Source organism: Podarcis erhardii (genome assembly GCF_964252035.2).
Source record: "Podarcis erhardii genome assembly, chromosome: 1".
NCBI classification, from domain to species: domain Eukaryota; kingdom Metazoa; phylum Chordata; class Lepidosauria; order Squamata; family Lacertidae; genus Podarcis; species Podarcis erhardii.
Window position 1 is genome coordinate 120,301,963 of NC_138497.1, and position 15,120 is coordinate 120,317,082.

At 44.6% G+C, this 15,120-nt stretch overlaps 1 protein-coding gene across 1 annotated transcript in view; it reads right to left on the reverse strand.

Moving 5' to 3' along the window:
- Positions 1 to 15,120, reverse strand: part of MYO3B (myosin IIIB) — a 309,308-nt gene that overhangs the window by 82,569 nt on the left and 211,619 nt on the right. The window contains exons 28-30 of the mRNA XM_081847505.1: positions 9,315 to 9,426; positions 7,468 to 7,630; positions 4,266 to 4,346 (exon numbers count right to left, since the gene is read on the reverse strand). Coding sequence (XP_081703631.1) covers positions 4,266 to 4,346; positions 7,468 to 7,630; positions 9,315 to 9,426 — 356 coding nt within the window. The remainder of the gene's footprint in view (positions 1 to 4,265; positions 4,347 to 7,467; positions 7,631 to 9,314; positions 9,427 to 15,120) is intronic.

A 15,120-nucleotide genomic window follows, 5' to 3' on the forward strand; every position in this document is an offset into this window, starting at 1 on the left:
AATACTGAAAACACAGGATGCAATAATTAAAATCAGCAGTAAGCGATAAAAAGGGGGGTGGGGGGTGGACCAAAAGAGAAGCTTTCCTCATAACAAAGACAGTATAACTAGTAGTTTACGGTTTGTATTGAAAGCACAGCAGTCTACAGCAGATTCAAAATGTTATTTAGAAACCGGGATGAATAACAAAAGTGTGGCACTGAAAGAGCCATAGAAAAGGCATCATACAGTGGTACCTCAGGTTAAGTACTTAATTCGTTCCGGAGGTCTGTACTTAACCTGAAACTGTTCTTAACCTGAAGCACCACTTTAGCTAATGGGGCCTCCTGCCCGATTTCTGTTCTCATCCTGAAGCAAAGTTCTTAACCTGAAGCACTATTTCTGGGTTAGCGGAGTCTGTAACCTGAAGCGTATGTAACCTGAAGCATATGTAACCCGAGGTACCACTGTACTCTGAGCATCGCACATCTGTAGTCTAGCAAAACCAGGCGGGAAATGGCTACACATAGTAATCGCTGCTTATATTTTGGAAATATGGATGTAGAGATAAACAAGTGGGACTTGCCTTAACCTGTTGCTGCGAAGAGTGATTCTGCTCTTGGTTCCTCCCGTTCCACTCTATTCTCCCTTTCCTGGTTTTCCATTCTGCATCCCCAACATTTGCGCAGCACCCCATGTCCAGGAAACACATTCACCCCCCCCCCCATAACAAAGCTGCTCTCCTCAAGGATAGAGGAAATGACACTATCTTATTGCTATCTTTAGTGCTTTTCCTGGTTCAAAAATATATATGCGGCACCTTTACGCATCTATCGATAGACGTATTGTGTGTGCCAGCACAAAATGGCTGCTGAAAAGAGTAGCTGACCTGCTATACCAGTGGTGCGATTTGTTTGAGGCAAAAGTGCCCATGAGCGCCTGATAAATAAAATGGTTCAGATAATATATAACTTGCTCTATTCGCAGGAATAAATATCCATGTTAACGCTATGTATTTGGTGATCTGTGTTTGCCTGAGCTTGAGTCTGGACTAAGCCCTCTGGATTCTGAGCCCCTGTGTTCTGATTCGATACATGATATCCAATCACAGAACATTTCAGGATTTGGGCATCTGCCATTGGCACTTAAACTCTGAGTCATGATTCGCGGCTTGGAAGTTTAGACAGCCAATGGCATTGGGAATGGGAGGGGCCCAGGCCTTCAGAAATGTATATAAGCAGTTGCTTTGCCCCTGTTGTCCAGTTCTGTTAGTTCAATAAAGGTTCTTGCTGCTATCACTGTGTCTTGCCTCATGGGAACACACCTACACTACATATAACTTGCTCCATTCGCAGGAATAAATATCCATGTTAAAGCATCCAATCCGATACCATGACAAGCCACTTTTCTGGGAACTAGAATTTGATTTAGAAATGTTTGTTGTCCTTGCTACGCTTCATCAACTGTGGGCTGTCATGCCTAACAGGGAATGTACGTATTTGTGTCTTGAGATGGCTCACGTTGCACTAGCCTCCAGCAGAACGGGAAAGGCTCACAGCCACAGGGCCTGGTTTTGCGGGCAGCACTGGAAAGGGCACGTAAGCCTCCCCTCAAGCAAAGCATGTCTCCCTCCACCTGCCCTTCATCGCTGAACTTCGGTCATTAACATACTGTTATTTTTATTTCAGAGATCTTAGCATACGGGACACAACTCAACTCACCCACCTGGAAATACACGTTGCCTCCTCTGTTTCCCCTCCACCCCATTTTTTAAAAAAAAAATTCTGGTGCTGTCCCTGCCTGGTTTAGTTATGGCCTGCCTTCTCAAGTGCTATGAGGAGGAACAGCTGGTCCCCAACCATCAAAACCCGTCCTGAGGCAACTGCCTGGCAACCACAGTATCAAACTTCGAAAACAGCTGTGCCTTCCTCTGGGAGCGGCGCTGCCTGCGCATCAATGCAGGGCACAGCGAGTGATAAATATGCCATTCCTTCTGAGCCTGGCAGAAATGTGGAGTCGTTTTCCAAGTGCCGGCTACAGAGGATCAGTTGCATACATTGGCTGAATATGTGAATCGGTCCATTTGAGCATCAAAAGACCCTTTTATTATTAAATGTGTTTCTAGACGCAGCATCCCTCCTCGTGCACGTGGTGGGGAGTGCCTTCTAAGGCCTCACACACCTATGGCAGGTATGGACTGAGTGCCCCTGCCCCACAACCATGGGAGAGGGGTGATGAACTCAGCTGAGCAATGGGAATTTCTGTGCTCAGAGCCAACCCTAGAGTATAAACAAAGCTCTCCCAGAGTGCATGGTATATGATCCTAGGAAAAGCATTTCCTGATGAATATTACCAGGGAACCTGCATCCTCATAGAAATAATAATGCAAGAGGGACAGGACTGGAATAGAAAGGTAAAGGCAAACAGGTAAAGGACCCCTGGATGGTTAAGTCCAGTTAAAGGTGACTATGGGGTTGTGGTGCTCATCTCGCTTTAAGGCCGAGGGAGCTGGCATGTGGCCAGCATGACTAAACCATTTCTGGCGCAATGGAACACTGTGATGGAAACCAGAGCACACAGAAACACTGTTTACCTTCCCACCGCAGCGGTACCTATTTATCTACTTGCACTGGTGTGCTTTCAAAATGCTAGGTTGGCAGGAGCTGGGACACCCCGTCGTGGGGAATCGAAACCAACCTTATGATCAGCAAGCCCAAGAGGCTCAGTGGTTTAGACCACAGCGCCACCCGCATCTCATTGGAATGGAAAGGCGTAGGTATTGTATAGGTTGACAAAGAACCACCTCACAGTTGTTGCCTTTGTCCAAATTTGGGGGATACCTATCAAGTTTCCTGTTTCGCAGCCCAGCTTATTTGGAAGCATCCCTCAGCGGAGGATTTCCAGGGAGTTGTGGGCAGGGTTGTTGTTTTTATTTATAAGCAGGAACTTGGAGGAACTGAGTTCCCTTACCTTTTAAAAATTATTATCATTGTTGTTATGATGATGATGATGATGATGATGTCTGGGGGGCCTGGAACAGAAATACACCCAATGCCTGACCCAAAAATCCACCTGTATCAATGAAGTTGTGGCCATTTCTAACCCAGATCATGGTCTGCTTGAGTTTATTAATCACATCTTACATTTAGCCACTGCATGGGTGTGCGGGTGCTGTGGCACCACGACTCGGCCCACAATAATAAACAAACAAATAACCTTCGTGTTGAACTCCCCCATTTTTATTTTTATTTTATTTTTTGCCTCAAAAAAACCAAAAACAAACTGGTGGCAGTGTGTGTGTGTGTGTGTGTGTGTGTGCTGTGAGGAAGAGGCAGGTGGGGAGGTTCTGCACACTTGGCTCTAGTCTAGAACATGCCAAGGCTTTTCTCATATTGGTCCCATTTATTTCAGAGTTCCTAACTGAATGCACCTTGACTACTACCGTATTTTTCACCCTATAGGACGCACCGTCCGCTGCTTGCGGAGAGGTCCGCGAAGCCTGCAGAGCGAGAGGGATCGGTGCGCACCGCCCCTTCTCACTCTCCAGGCTTCAGCGAAAGCCTGCATTTGCCCCATAGGACGCGCACACATTTCCCTTCATTTTTGGAGGGGAAAAAGTGCGTCCTATAGGGTGAAAAATATGGTACCTCTTATAAAAAATGGTATGAATCTGCCTACTCTAAAGATGTACAGTGGTACCTCTGGTTACGTAGTTAATTCATTCCGCAGGTCCGTTCTTAACCTGAGACCGTTCTTAATCTGAAGGCACCACTTTAGCTAATGGGGCCTCCCGCCGCACGATTTCTATTCTCATCCTGAAGCAAAATTCTTAACCTGAGGTAATATTTCTGGGTTAGCGGAGTCTGTAACCTGAAGCTTATGTAACCTGAGGTACCATTGTATTGCCCCATTGGATAATGAGCACCTTACCACCTCGTTTGCTTTTTCTGAAGAAAAGTTTTTTTTTAAAAAAAAAACCATACCAAGGGATTTCCCCCCAAAGGGTAGCAATGATATAATACAGAACACTGGGGTGCCTGTAAGACTGACAATGGGGCTGCTGTATTATGAGTTGATTCATGTGGACTCTGGTCAGAGCCAGCTTCTCCACCAGGTGCCTGAATGCTGAATTTGAACTTCAGGCACAGGGAAGTGAGCAGTCAGGAGAAGCGCGTTTAAGTTCCTTTTGTTTTGGCTGCGCTTGATTTCTGCCAGACACAAACACTGACATGGGAAGTTACCCGCAGTAAAATAGGTGTCAGCTGTGAAAATATTGTTTTAATTACCTGCTTGAATATGAATAGCAGCATCAGTTCTTCTGTTCTTTATATCCTTGAACTTCCTGCGTGCATCATATCCTCTCCAGGCTAAAAATACAAAGCCATGTGTTGTGAATTACGTTCGCTTTAAAGGAAAGGCTGCTGCAGAGTCAGAAAAACGGGCCACCGTTTTGATCCCTTCTGCCCTCAGCCTTCTCCCTCACCCCACCAAAGCGCTCTCCCGGTGAAGTGGCCTGTTGAATGCTGGGCTCATGACTGAAGGAGGTTTAAGCAGCTCCCTGCGGCTTCAAACAGTTCCTTCAGCCTTTCTGTCACAGCGTGGGCTCTTTGATTACGTTTGCCACCTCCCCCAGTGGGAAGAAAAACAGTGGCCGAAGGCTTGTTTGCATGTGTTGAGTTGTTTGAATATATGCAAATTCAGAACATGGCGCCCAGCGCTTTAGCAACTAATGGTGAACCATTGTTGTTTTTTAAAGGTCAGGTTAGCAGCAACCTTTTGGCCCCCAGGTCCCTACACAGAACAAGCCGTTTTAATACAAGAAGAACATCTGTTACCATCTTGATGTGATAAAGCACACAGCAGACAATGCACAAGATGCTCTCTAATGTATTTCCAGCTTTTGGGATCTGAACTAGGCTAGAATCTGCAGTAACATCTGTCTGCCTGCACTGGAGGTCAGCTGTGCAGCTGATGTAATGGATTGCATTCAAGAGCACCATCAGCTGTGGACTATGGGATGTCACTGTGTTCCTGTTTAAATAGGAACCTTTCCTCCCTTCTTAGCAAAAAAAATAGACAGGGCAGAGAGAGGCAGAGGCAAGGCTGAGTAACAGATGGCCCACAAGTCTCACCGAACCCTTCTCCGCATCAGGTTAGAAGGCCTCTCCTCCTCCCAGAGGGGAGGGGTTGTGAGCGGGAGCAGCCTCCAGCCGACCAATAGGGCCAGCTGGTGGGCGGGGCTAGCCGCGTTTAAACAGCTGTGGCAGCGCTCAGCTCCCATTCAGTTCCTTCTTTCTTCGGATCTCCCGCCCTCCCTTTCTCTTAGGTTGGCTTCTTTTGCATATTGACCTTGCTATCGACTTCGGTTGGTTGCCTTGGTTGCCCAAGGGGCCTGGTAGAAGTTTTTTTATCCATTTGGCAAATTGGCACCAGTGTCTTGGTTTTTCCGCCTACTTCGTAGCAATTGGCCACAACTTTCTGGTATTGGCGGTTAGACATTGGAATATGTGTGCTGTGTTGGAGGATTGGGTATGGGCCACCATCTACCCCTCCTCTTTTGGGTATTCCGTTAAAGGAATCTGGCGGTCACGGATCCTGTCCGATGCCCTGCTGGTGGCTAGGGCCATGGCACGACCCCCGGTGATGTCATGGGGGAGCTTCCAGTTGTTTTTGCATCAACAAGTTCCTCCCATTGGTTGTTAATTGGTTGGGAGCCAGCATGGTGTAGTAGTTAAGAGTGGTAGACTCGTAATCTGGTGAACTGGGTTCACATCTCCACTTCTCCACATGCAGCTGCTGGGTGACCTTGGGCTAGTCACACTTCTTTGAAGTCTCTCAGCCCCACTCACCTCACAGAGTGTTTGTTGTAGGGGAGGAAGGGAAAGGAAATTGTGAGCCGCTTTGAGACTCTTTCGGGTAGTGATAAAGCGGGATATCAAATCCAAACTCTTCTTCTTCTTAACCCCAATATGACTCCCGGCTTTGCCGGGTGGAGTCTTTTATTGCTGTTTCATCCAATGCCTAAGCCAATACTACTCACATGCTGTAACCAATAAAAGTTGTGGCCTAATTTTGCCCATTAACCTAAAATAATGTGTCTTTGTGTCTTACTATAATCCTATGCGGTTGGAGAGTCCTCGACTCACAAGTGACTCACGCTTGCTTTCAACCCAGCAAAGCACTCTCTCTCAGTGTGAAAGGAGACAACCCTGGAGACAGAGGCCTATAAGAAACAATGTTCTTACTTTTTTTGGCTCTGAGGGAAGGCACCTGCCAGATCAGAAGCTGCTTTCGGCCTTGCACTGCTCATCAGCAGGCAAAAACACAGCATACAACTCTAACATCTCCCCCCTGTGTAAAATACAAATGATAAAATTCCTCTGTGAGGTCTGTTTCATGTGCTGAGAGACTATCCTTCTCGTTGACTGTAGCCTTTAAAAACATCTGAAAGGTAACATTTTCAAGGGCAGGGTATATGGAGTTATCCCATCCTGGATAGCTCATTCATGAGATCCTTAATCTCAGGGTTGTGGGTTGGTTAAAAGAGTCCTGGGTTGCAGGAGGCTGGGCTCAGTGGCGTAGCGGGGGTGGGGCACAGGGGCGGTTGCCTCGGGCGCAAAATTGTTAGGGATGCAAAATTTCAGCACCTGGTGCTGCCTCAATCCAGCTGAGTGTTTCCGTCGTTGGGCTCCACTGAAAACGGCTTCTCAATAAGAACCAAGAAGTGACCTCTCCAAGCAATGGAATGACTCTTATCTCTGTGGCTGTGATCTCCTAGGTGATGCAGATGCCATTGGGCATCTGAATGCAGATGCGTACTCTGTATGTTTCCCTCTGTGCGGCCCCGGGCGCTGACAACCCATGCTACGCCACTGATTGGACTGGATGAGCCTTGTGGTCCCTGCCAACTCTATGATTCTATAATACATGCAGAGCATTCAGTAGGCCACTGAAAAAAATGCAGAAATGGCAGGCAGTTTGTTGGGGATTCTTTTGTGTCCTTAAACAAATCCCTCCTATACTGAGCATCCTAAGAAGTCTAACATAGCCTCTAGACCAAACAGGTTCTGCATTCAAACTGAAGGAATATACGGCATTCCAGAAACAGGCCCAGCAGACACAGCAATCATTTGGAATGTAGATGTGGGTACTCTTTCCTTAAAAAAATCAACATCACACCAGGCAGCCCCTCATTTCTCTTGTGTGCTTCATAGCCCAGAAGAGACAATTAACAGCACTGCTCTTCTTTTGTTTACAGGCAAAGCCTATAAATGTGTTTAAGCAAAGACATTAGCGATTACAAAGTTGATAAGTTAGCAATGAATCTGCGTAATGCTGGCATCAGTTAACTGGAGAGGAAGAACCCACCACATGTTATTTGGGGTTTAACATCCAGCTATTAAGAAAACGAATAGGCAATTTTTGTGCAATTTAACAGCTTGAAACTCTGGGATCATCTATGATATAGGGGAACTCGGGAACATTTACCTGACTGAATGGCAATGGCACTGTTTGTTCTTTTCTCTTTGAGTTTCTTGTACCTCCTAGCTCCAAGCCATCCTTTCGTATAAGCCTGCATAGTCACCACCCTGCCTATAACTTCACGCAGAAACAAGTTCAGTTGTTCAACGTGGTAATACTTCAAGAAAACCTGCAATGAAACCAACAAGGTCAAACGTGATGGGACACCTAAGTACGAGAAAATAATTAACGAGGGAGTTCTGGACTCTGAAGGGTGATAGCAAAAGGAACAGTGATGCTGGCTGTTGCATTGTCAAGTACATTGCCACATTGCTCGTAAATGAATGTGTAGCATAGCATTTCTTTATGGTGATGGCTGTTATTATTTCCTAGGCTGGGTTCTGGCAAGTTTGCATTTAAAGGCGAACATACCAAATTCACACTTTGCGAAACGATACGAGAACCAAAACACAGCCATCGTTCAAACTCCTTTAAATTTTGCAGCACGGCTACCCAGCCAATCAATGTGTACAAAAATGCATATGTTAAAGTGCTGGGCAGAAATGTGCATATTAGTGAAAATAATGCATGGTGTATGTGTGCGGCCGGAAAAACTGCATCCAAACATGTGTTTATTAGGAGAAATGCACACTAAAATCCTGGTGCTTCATGAGGATTAAAAAAATATATCTCCCACATTTCAGCAGCAATTTGTTAATCGAATTTATGATTGGCAAAATGAGAGAATGAGAGATCGAAATGGATAGGTCCATCCGTCCCTACAGCAAACAGGTTCTCCTCCACCCACCCACCATGAAAAACAGCTTCTTTTTACTGAGCTCAGTTCTCACTCTCCTGGTGGCATAACTGGGAGAATGACAAATCCCTCACTCAACTGACCTGTGAGTACCCCCAAACCTTATTACTTTGGGGAGTAAAGCAACAACACCTGTAGTGAGTTACTTGAAATGTGGGTGGGGGGTTGAGGTGTAGAAAGAAAGACAACCTAATCTTCCCTCAGTGTTTCTTTCTACAGTTAGTAAAAGGTAAAGGGACCCCTGACCATTAGGTCCAGTCGTAACCGACTCCAGGGTTGTGGCACTCATCTCGCTTTATTGGCTGAGGGAGCCAGCGTACAGCTTCCGAGTCATGTGGCCAGCATGACTGAGCCGCTTCTGGCAAGCCAGAGCAGCACACGGAAATGCCGTTTACCTTCCCACTGGAGCAGTACCTATTTATCCACTTGCACTTTGACGTGCTTTCGAACTGCTAGGTGGGCAGGAGCAGGGACCGAGCAACGGGAGCTCACCCTGTCGTGGGGATTCGAACCGCCGACCTTCTGATCGGCAAGTCCTAGGCTCTGTGGTTTAACCCACAGCGCCACCCGCGTCCCTGTTGAATCAGCCCTTAAGCTCTGCTGAGAACATAACAGGAGCACCACATACTATTTTAAGTATTGGTCCTATTTTGCATTGCCAATGGAACATCCCTGATTGCAAAAGCTACTGCCCCAGAAGGTCCTTTGTTTCCCCAAATCTTATAGGAAAAGGAGCAGGAGACAGCATTCCTCAAGGTTGGTGCATCTCCAAAGAACACTGTGCGGCCACAATGTCATCTGTGTGCATATGTATGTTTGAGAAAGTGTGTGTTGTGTGTGTGTGGACATCCCTTCTCTCCAAAAGCAGTGCTGTTGTCTGGGAAGAAAACAAGTTCACAATCCGTGGGAATCTGTTGTGAGAAGGACAGTCAGCTGTCAAACACAGAAAAGATAAGCGGATTCCTTCTCCCATCCCCTTTGCAAGCAGGTGTGTTACAAGGCTGCCATATTGAATGTACCTTTTGCTCTAAACAAAGTGGGATAGAACTTATCCTACCTTTGTTTTCCCGAGAGCCCATTTCTCCAGCTTGGCTTTCTGCAGAATAGCAACACAGCTTTCTTTGCTGGGCAGAGGAGTTTCGTGTGCTTTGAAAGCAATGTAATAATACCTACAGAAACAAAAAGGACAAAGAAAGCAAAGGCTGCTGTGCTGGTTGATGAACAGTGTGTCTGTCTCTCTCTGTGTGTGAACCCCACAAAATTCACAGCTGGGTGATACCTTTATTAGCACCAAACATAATGTCACAAAACAGTGAGTTAGCTTTCAAGTTCCCCAGAACTCTTTTTCAAGCTAGATGTTACACAAAGCAGTCTCTCTCTCTCTCTCTCTGTGTGTGTGTGTGTGTGTGTGTGTGTGCCTGGAAGGAGAGATAACAATAATAACAATAATAATATAAAAAAGGACAAAATGAAGATGATTACAGTGGTACCTCGGGTTAAGAACTTAATTCATTCTGGAGGTCCGTTCTTAACCGGAAACTGTTCTTAACCTGAGGTACCACTTTAGCTAATGGGGCGTCCCGCTGCCGCTGCGCGATTTCTGTTCTCATCCTGAAGCAAAGTTCTTAACCCGAGGTACTATTTCTGGGTTAGCACAGTCTGTAACCTGAAGCGTCTGTAACCCAAGGTACCACTGTAGTATTATAAGCAAATCCCCCCTCCCCTCTTTGCTTTGATAGCCTTAAGTCTCAATAAATGTAATAGGTGTTATTGTGAGCAACTAGGTGCAGGAGTTGGAGATGTCAGCATAAATCCACTCACTTCCTGTGCATGCCAGCTCCCAGCCACTTGGGGTTATATGCCACTCAGGTGCAGAGCTTGGTTCTGAGCAAACTGCAATAGGTACTCAGTGTTCGGCAGCCAATACAAATGACCAGCTGGCTGCAGGCAAGAGATGGCCCACTTGTGAATTTCAAGTATTTTCCCCACCTTAGGTCCTGTCATCAGGAACAGGCCAAGTCAGGAGCAGCCTGCATGATGTTTTTCAAATGTTGCTGTACTACAACTCCCATGACTATGGACCATTGGCCGTGTTGGCTAGAGCTAATGGGAGCTGGAGTCTTCAAAACTTCTGGAGGGCAATATGTTGACTATGTCTAATGTCAAATATCTTTGGACTGTTGGCTGATTGTAGGCTCTTCATAAATTTTGTTAAGTTTGTATCTAACCTTTCAACTAGTTGATAATTGTTTAAATAACTTAATTTAATAACTAAGTTATTTATTTAAATTAAATAAACTTTATTTATTTAATAACTTCGAATAACTTATTGAAATTTAATTAAGCAATGTCCCAGAGCCGCCCCCCTTTCACCCATTCCAAGATCAGTGGCACTTGTGTGTTACTTTCAAGCGGGGATTTTTTTTTTTCCAGGTTCACCCCCCTCCCCAAATTCCATTCTAATATCCAGCAGATAATTGCTAGCCATTTTTTTTAGCACACTGACACTGAAATATGGCTAAGCTTGAGATTTTGTTAGTGTGTGTCAGGGCTACAATTAGTTTACAATAAAAATGACTTCCATATTCATCTTCATTAAAGAAAGAAAGAAAGAACCACATATTCCCAGTGCATCTTGAACATGGCTCTAGAAATTAAGAATAATTGGAAAGTTAAAGGTAAATGACATTGTCCATCAAACTACTGGAGTGTTCTCTAGGTTCTAGGAAGGTTTTTGAAAATCCCAAAAGAGAGATGAAGATTCTTCCTCCCCTTGGCCTTGAACTCCCTATTTCAGTGGTACTTACTTCTGAGTAAACCTATATTGGCTTGCCCTGTCAACTTCCCAAGGCTAGGAGACACATATTAAGGACTTCTGACCTGTCTTAGCTTTGTTTGGGACTTCCAAGGGAAGTTGGGTTGAAGTTGTGACAGGAAATGGGCAGAGTCACATTTAGACCAATAATCAAGTCAAGGTTGGCTATGCAGAATCATAACTGGCCAGGCCTTTCAGAACCTTGGACAGGTCACTGAGGCAGGTACTGTAGCCTTATTGGAGTTCACCGATTGGGTCTGTGTTGCTCCGGGACAGGAGGAAGGAAGTCAAAATGACACCGAGTTGGTTCAAAGAAAGAGTTTATTCTGCTCTCCGGATAGCAGAAGGCACTTGCGTGATCAAGTCCACAGCAAGTCCAAAGAAATGACAAGTTTCATGCAGTATTTATATCCTCCAGCACCCTCTCCCTCCTCCCCTCAGAGCCCAACCACGTCAGCCTATGTACGCGGGTTGACATCACATATGTTCCTGCTCCGGCACTCTTAACCTTAAAAGGGATTTCCTTCCTGCACTCCTGACCATAAAAGGATATTCCTGTTCCTACTCCTATCTTGGAGCAAGAGGTCACTACTTCCGAGAACATGCTCTGGCGTTAGTCCCAGACTTGGGTCTCTGCATCATTTGTGGTCAGAACATAAGATATGTCTGTGTCTGTTCTACTGGTAGAGTCAAGGCCAGTCTTGCCGTCAAACTGATAAGGGAGAGAGCTGTGTTCTTGTTTTGCATTTGCTCAACGGCTGAATCCTTTAGTCAGAACTGAGCGATGGGCAACACACTGTCGTGAGTCAGGAGCTGTGTGAGAAGCCCGTAGTCAAAACTGAGGTGAGGACAAAAGCATACCTTCCAACATTTCTCCGATGAAAATAGGGGTGCCCTGTTCTGTAACAATTTTACTACAGTGGTACCTCAGGTTAAGTACTTAATTCGTTCCGGAGGTCCGTTCTTAAACTGAAACTGTTCTTAACCTGAAGCACCACTTTAGCTAATGGGGCCTCCTGCTGTCGCCGCGCCGCCGGATCATGATTTCTGTTCTCAGAAGCAAATTTCTTAACCTGAAGCACTATTTCTGGGTTAGCGGAGTCTTTAACCTGAAGCATCTGTAACCTGAAGCATATGTAACCCGAGGTACCACTGTATTTATACCACATCCATCTGCCTGGGTTGCTCTAGCCACTCTGGGCGGCTTCCAAAACATATAAAAAGGTAATAAAAGTGTAAACATTAAAAAACTTCCCTATGTTGTTGTTGTTTAGTCGTTTAGTCGTGTCCGACTCTTCGTGACCCCATGGACCAGAGCACGCCAGGCACCTCTGTCCTCCACTACCTCCCGCAGTTTGGTCAAACTCATGCTGGTAACCTCGAAAACACTATCCAACCATCTCGTCCTCTGTCGCCCCCTTCTCCTTGTGCCCTCCATCTTTCCCAGCATCAGTGTCTTCTCCAGGGAGTCTTCTCTTCTCATGAGGTGGCCAAAGTACAGGAGCCTCAGCTTCACGATCTGTCCTTCCAGTGAGCACTCAGGGCTGATTTCCTTAAGAATGGATGCGTTTGATCTTCTTGCAGTCCATGGGACTCTCAAGAGTCTCCTCCAGCACCGTAATTCAAAAGCATAAATTCTTCGGCGATCAGCCTTCTTTATGGTCCAGCTCTTAACCTGAAGCACCACTTTAGCTAATGGGGCCTCCTGCTGTCGCCTGAAGCATATGTAACCCGAGGTACCAGTATATACAATTAATAAAATAGTAACAATACTATTTGTTACTATAGACAGGCAAGTAGTAGTAAAACAGTAGTAAAGTAGTAGTGGTAATGCAGTAGTAAAATAGTGGTAAATGGTAGTAAAGCAGTAGTGAAACAGCAGTAAGATAGTAGTAAAGTAGTAGTAAAGCGGTAGTAAAATGGTAGTAAAGTAGTAGTAGAGCGGTAGTAAAGTAGTAGTAGAGTAGTAGTAAAATGGTAGTAAAGCAGTAGTAAAGTGGTAGTAAAGCAGTAGTAAAGCATTAGTAAAGTAGAAGTAAAGCGGTAGTAAAGTAGTAGTAAGAATGACCTCAGAAGTGTTCGTTGTACAAAAAGGCGCCATGTTGGTAGCCTCAATCACAGAGGTTTTCCCAGTTGTTTCCATAGTGGGGCGGGGGGAATGGCTTCTCAGTGTTTGTATGTTGATCCCTGTTTACACTACTATGTTAAAAAGTACACCAGAATTTAGTGGCGTTGGATATGCAGTAGTAAAATAGTAGTAAATGGTAGTAAAGCAGTAGTGAAACAGCAGTAAGATAGTAGTAAAGTAGTAGTAAAGTGGTAGTAAAATGGTCCAATAGTAAAGCGGTGGAATAGTAGTAAAATAGCTTTAAAGTAGTAGTAAAGTAGTAGCAAAGTTGTAGTAAAGGATATCAAGGTAGTAGTAAAATGATAGTAAAGCAGTAGTAAGGCAGTAGTAAAATGGTAGTAAAGTAGTAGTTGAGCGGTAGTAAAGTAGTAGTAAAGTAGTAGTAAAATGGTAGTAAAGCAGTAGTAAAGTGGTAGTAAAGCGATAGTAAAGCAGTAGTAAAGCGGTAGTAAAGTAGTAGTAAAGTGGTAGTAAAGTAGTAGTAAGAATGACCTCAGAAGTGTTCGTTGTACAAAAAGGCGCCATGTTGGTAGCCTCAATCACAGAGGTTTTCCCAGTTGTTTCCATAGTGGGGCGGGGGGAATGGCTTCTCAGTGTTTGTATGTTGATCCCTGTTTACACTACTATGTTAAAAAGTACACCAGAATTTAGTGGCGTTGGATATGCAGTAGTAAAATAGTAGTAAATGGTAGTAAAGCAGTAGTGAAACAGCAGTAAGATAGTAGTAAAGTAGTAGTAAAGTGGTAGTAAAATGGTCCAATAGTAAAGCGGTGGAATAGTAGTAAAATAGCTTTAAAGTAGTAGTAAAGTAGTAGCAAAGTTGTAGTAAAGGATATCAAGGTAGTAGTAAAATGATAGTAAAGCAGTAGTAAGGCAGTAGTAAAATGGTAGTAAAGTAGTAGTTGAGCGGTAGTAAAGTAGTAGTAAAGTAGTAGTAAAATGGTAGTAAAGCAGTAGTAAAGTGGTAGTAAAGCGATAGTAAAGCAGTAGTAAAGCGGTAGTAAAGTAGTAGTAAAGTGGTAGTAAAGTGGTAGTAAAGCAGTAGTAAAGTAGTAGTAAAGTGGTAGTAAAGCGGTAGTAAAGCAGTAGTAAGAATGACCTCAGAAGTGTTCGTTGTACAAAAAGGCGCCATGTTGGTAGCCTCGATTACAGAGGTTTTTCCAGTTGTTTCCATAGTGGGGCGGGGGCAATGGCTTCTCAGTGTTTGTATGTTGATCCCTGTTTACACTACTATGTTAAAAAGTACACCAGAATTTAGTGGCGTTGGATATTTTGGGTCCCAAACTGTCCCTGCCAGCAGTGGCTGCATAAAATCCTTTAGTCAGAACTGAGCGATGGGCAACACACTGTCGTGAGTCAGGAGCTGTGTGAGGAGCCAGTAGTCAAAATAAGGGATTTGACTTAGATTATATCTTACCGGCCCAGTGGTTTTTCCTTCTTTCTTCAGTAGGCACCATTTTTGAGTTTTTTTGGGCCGAAAGTCAGATTTTTGATGAAATTGTGACCCCGGGGGTTAGGGATTTTTTTAAAAAAAAAATATTCTGCAAGTTAAGTTGTTGAGGGTTAATTTCTTTTCCTGTGATAAAAACCCTTCTGTTTCAACCGCCAAACCTCTCAGGGGAGCATTTGCAACCATTTGGCACCATTTTTGAGTGAATTGCCGAAAGTCAGATTTTTGATGAAATTGTGACCCCGGGGCTTAGGGATATTTTTTTAAAAAATCTTTTTCTGCCGGTTAAGTTGTTGAGGGCAGTTTTCTTTTCCTGTGATCAAAAGCCTTCTGTTGCGACCGCCAAACCTCTCAGGGGAGCATTTGCAACCGTTTGAAACCATTTTTGAGTAAATTGCCAAAAGTCAGATTTTTGATCAAATTGTGACCCCGGGGCTTAGGGATGTTTTTGAAAAAAAAAAAAATTCTGC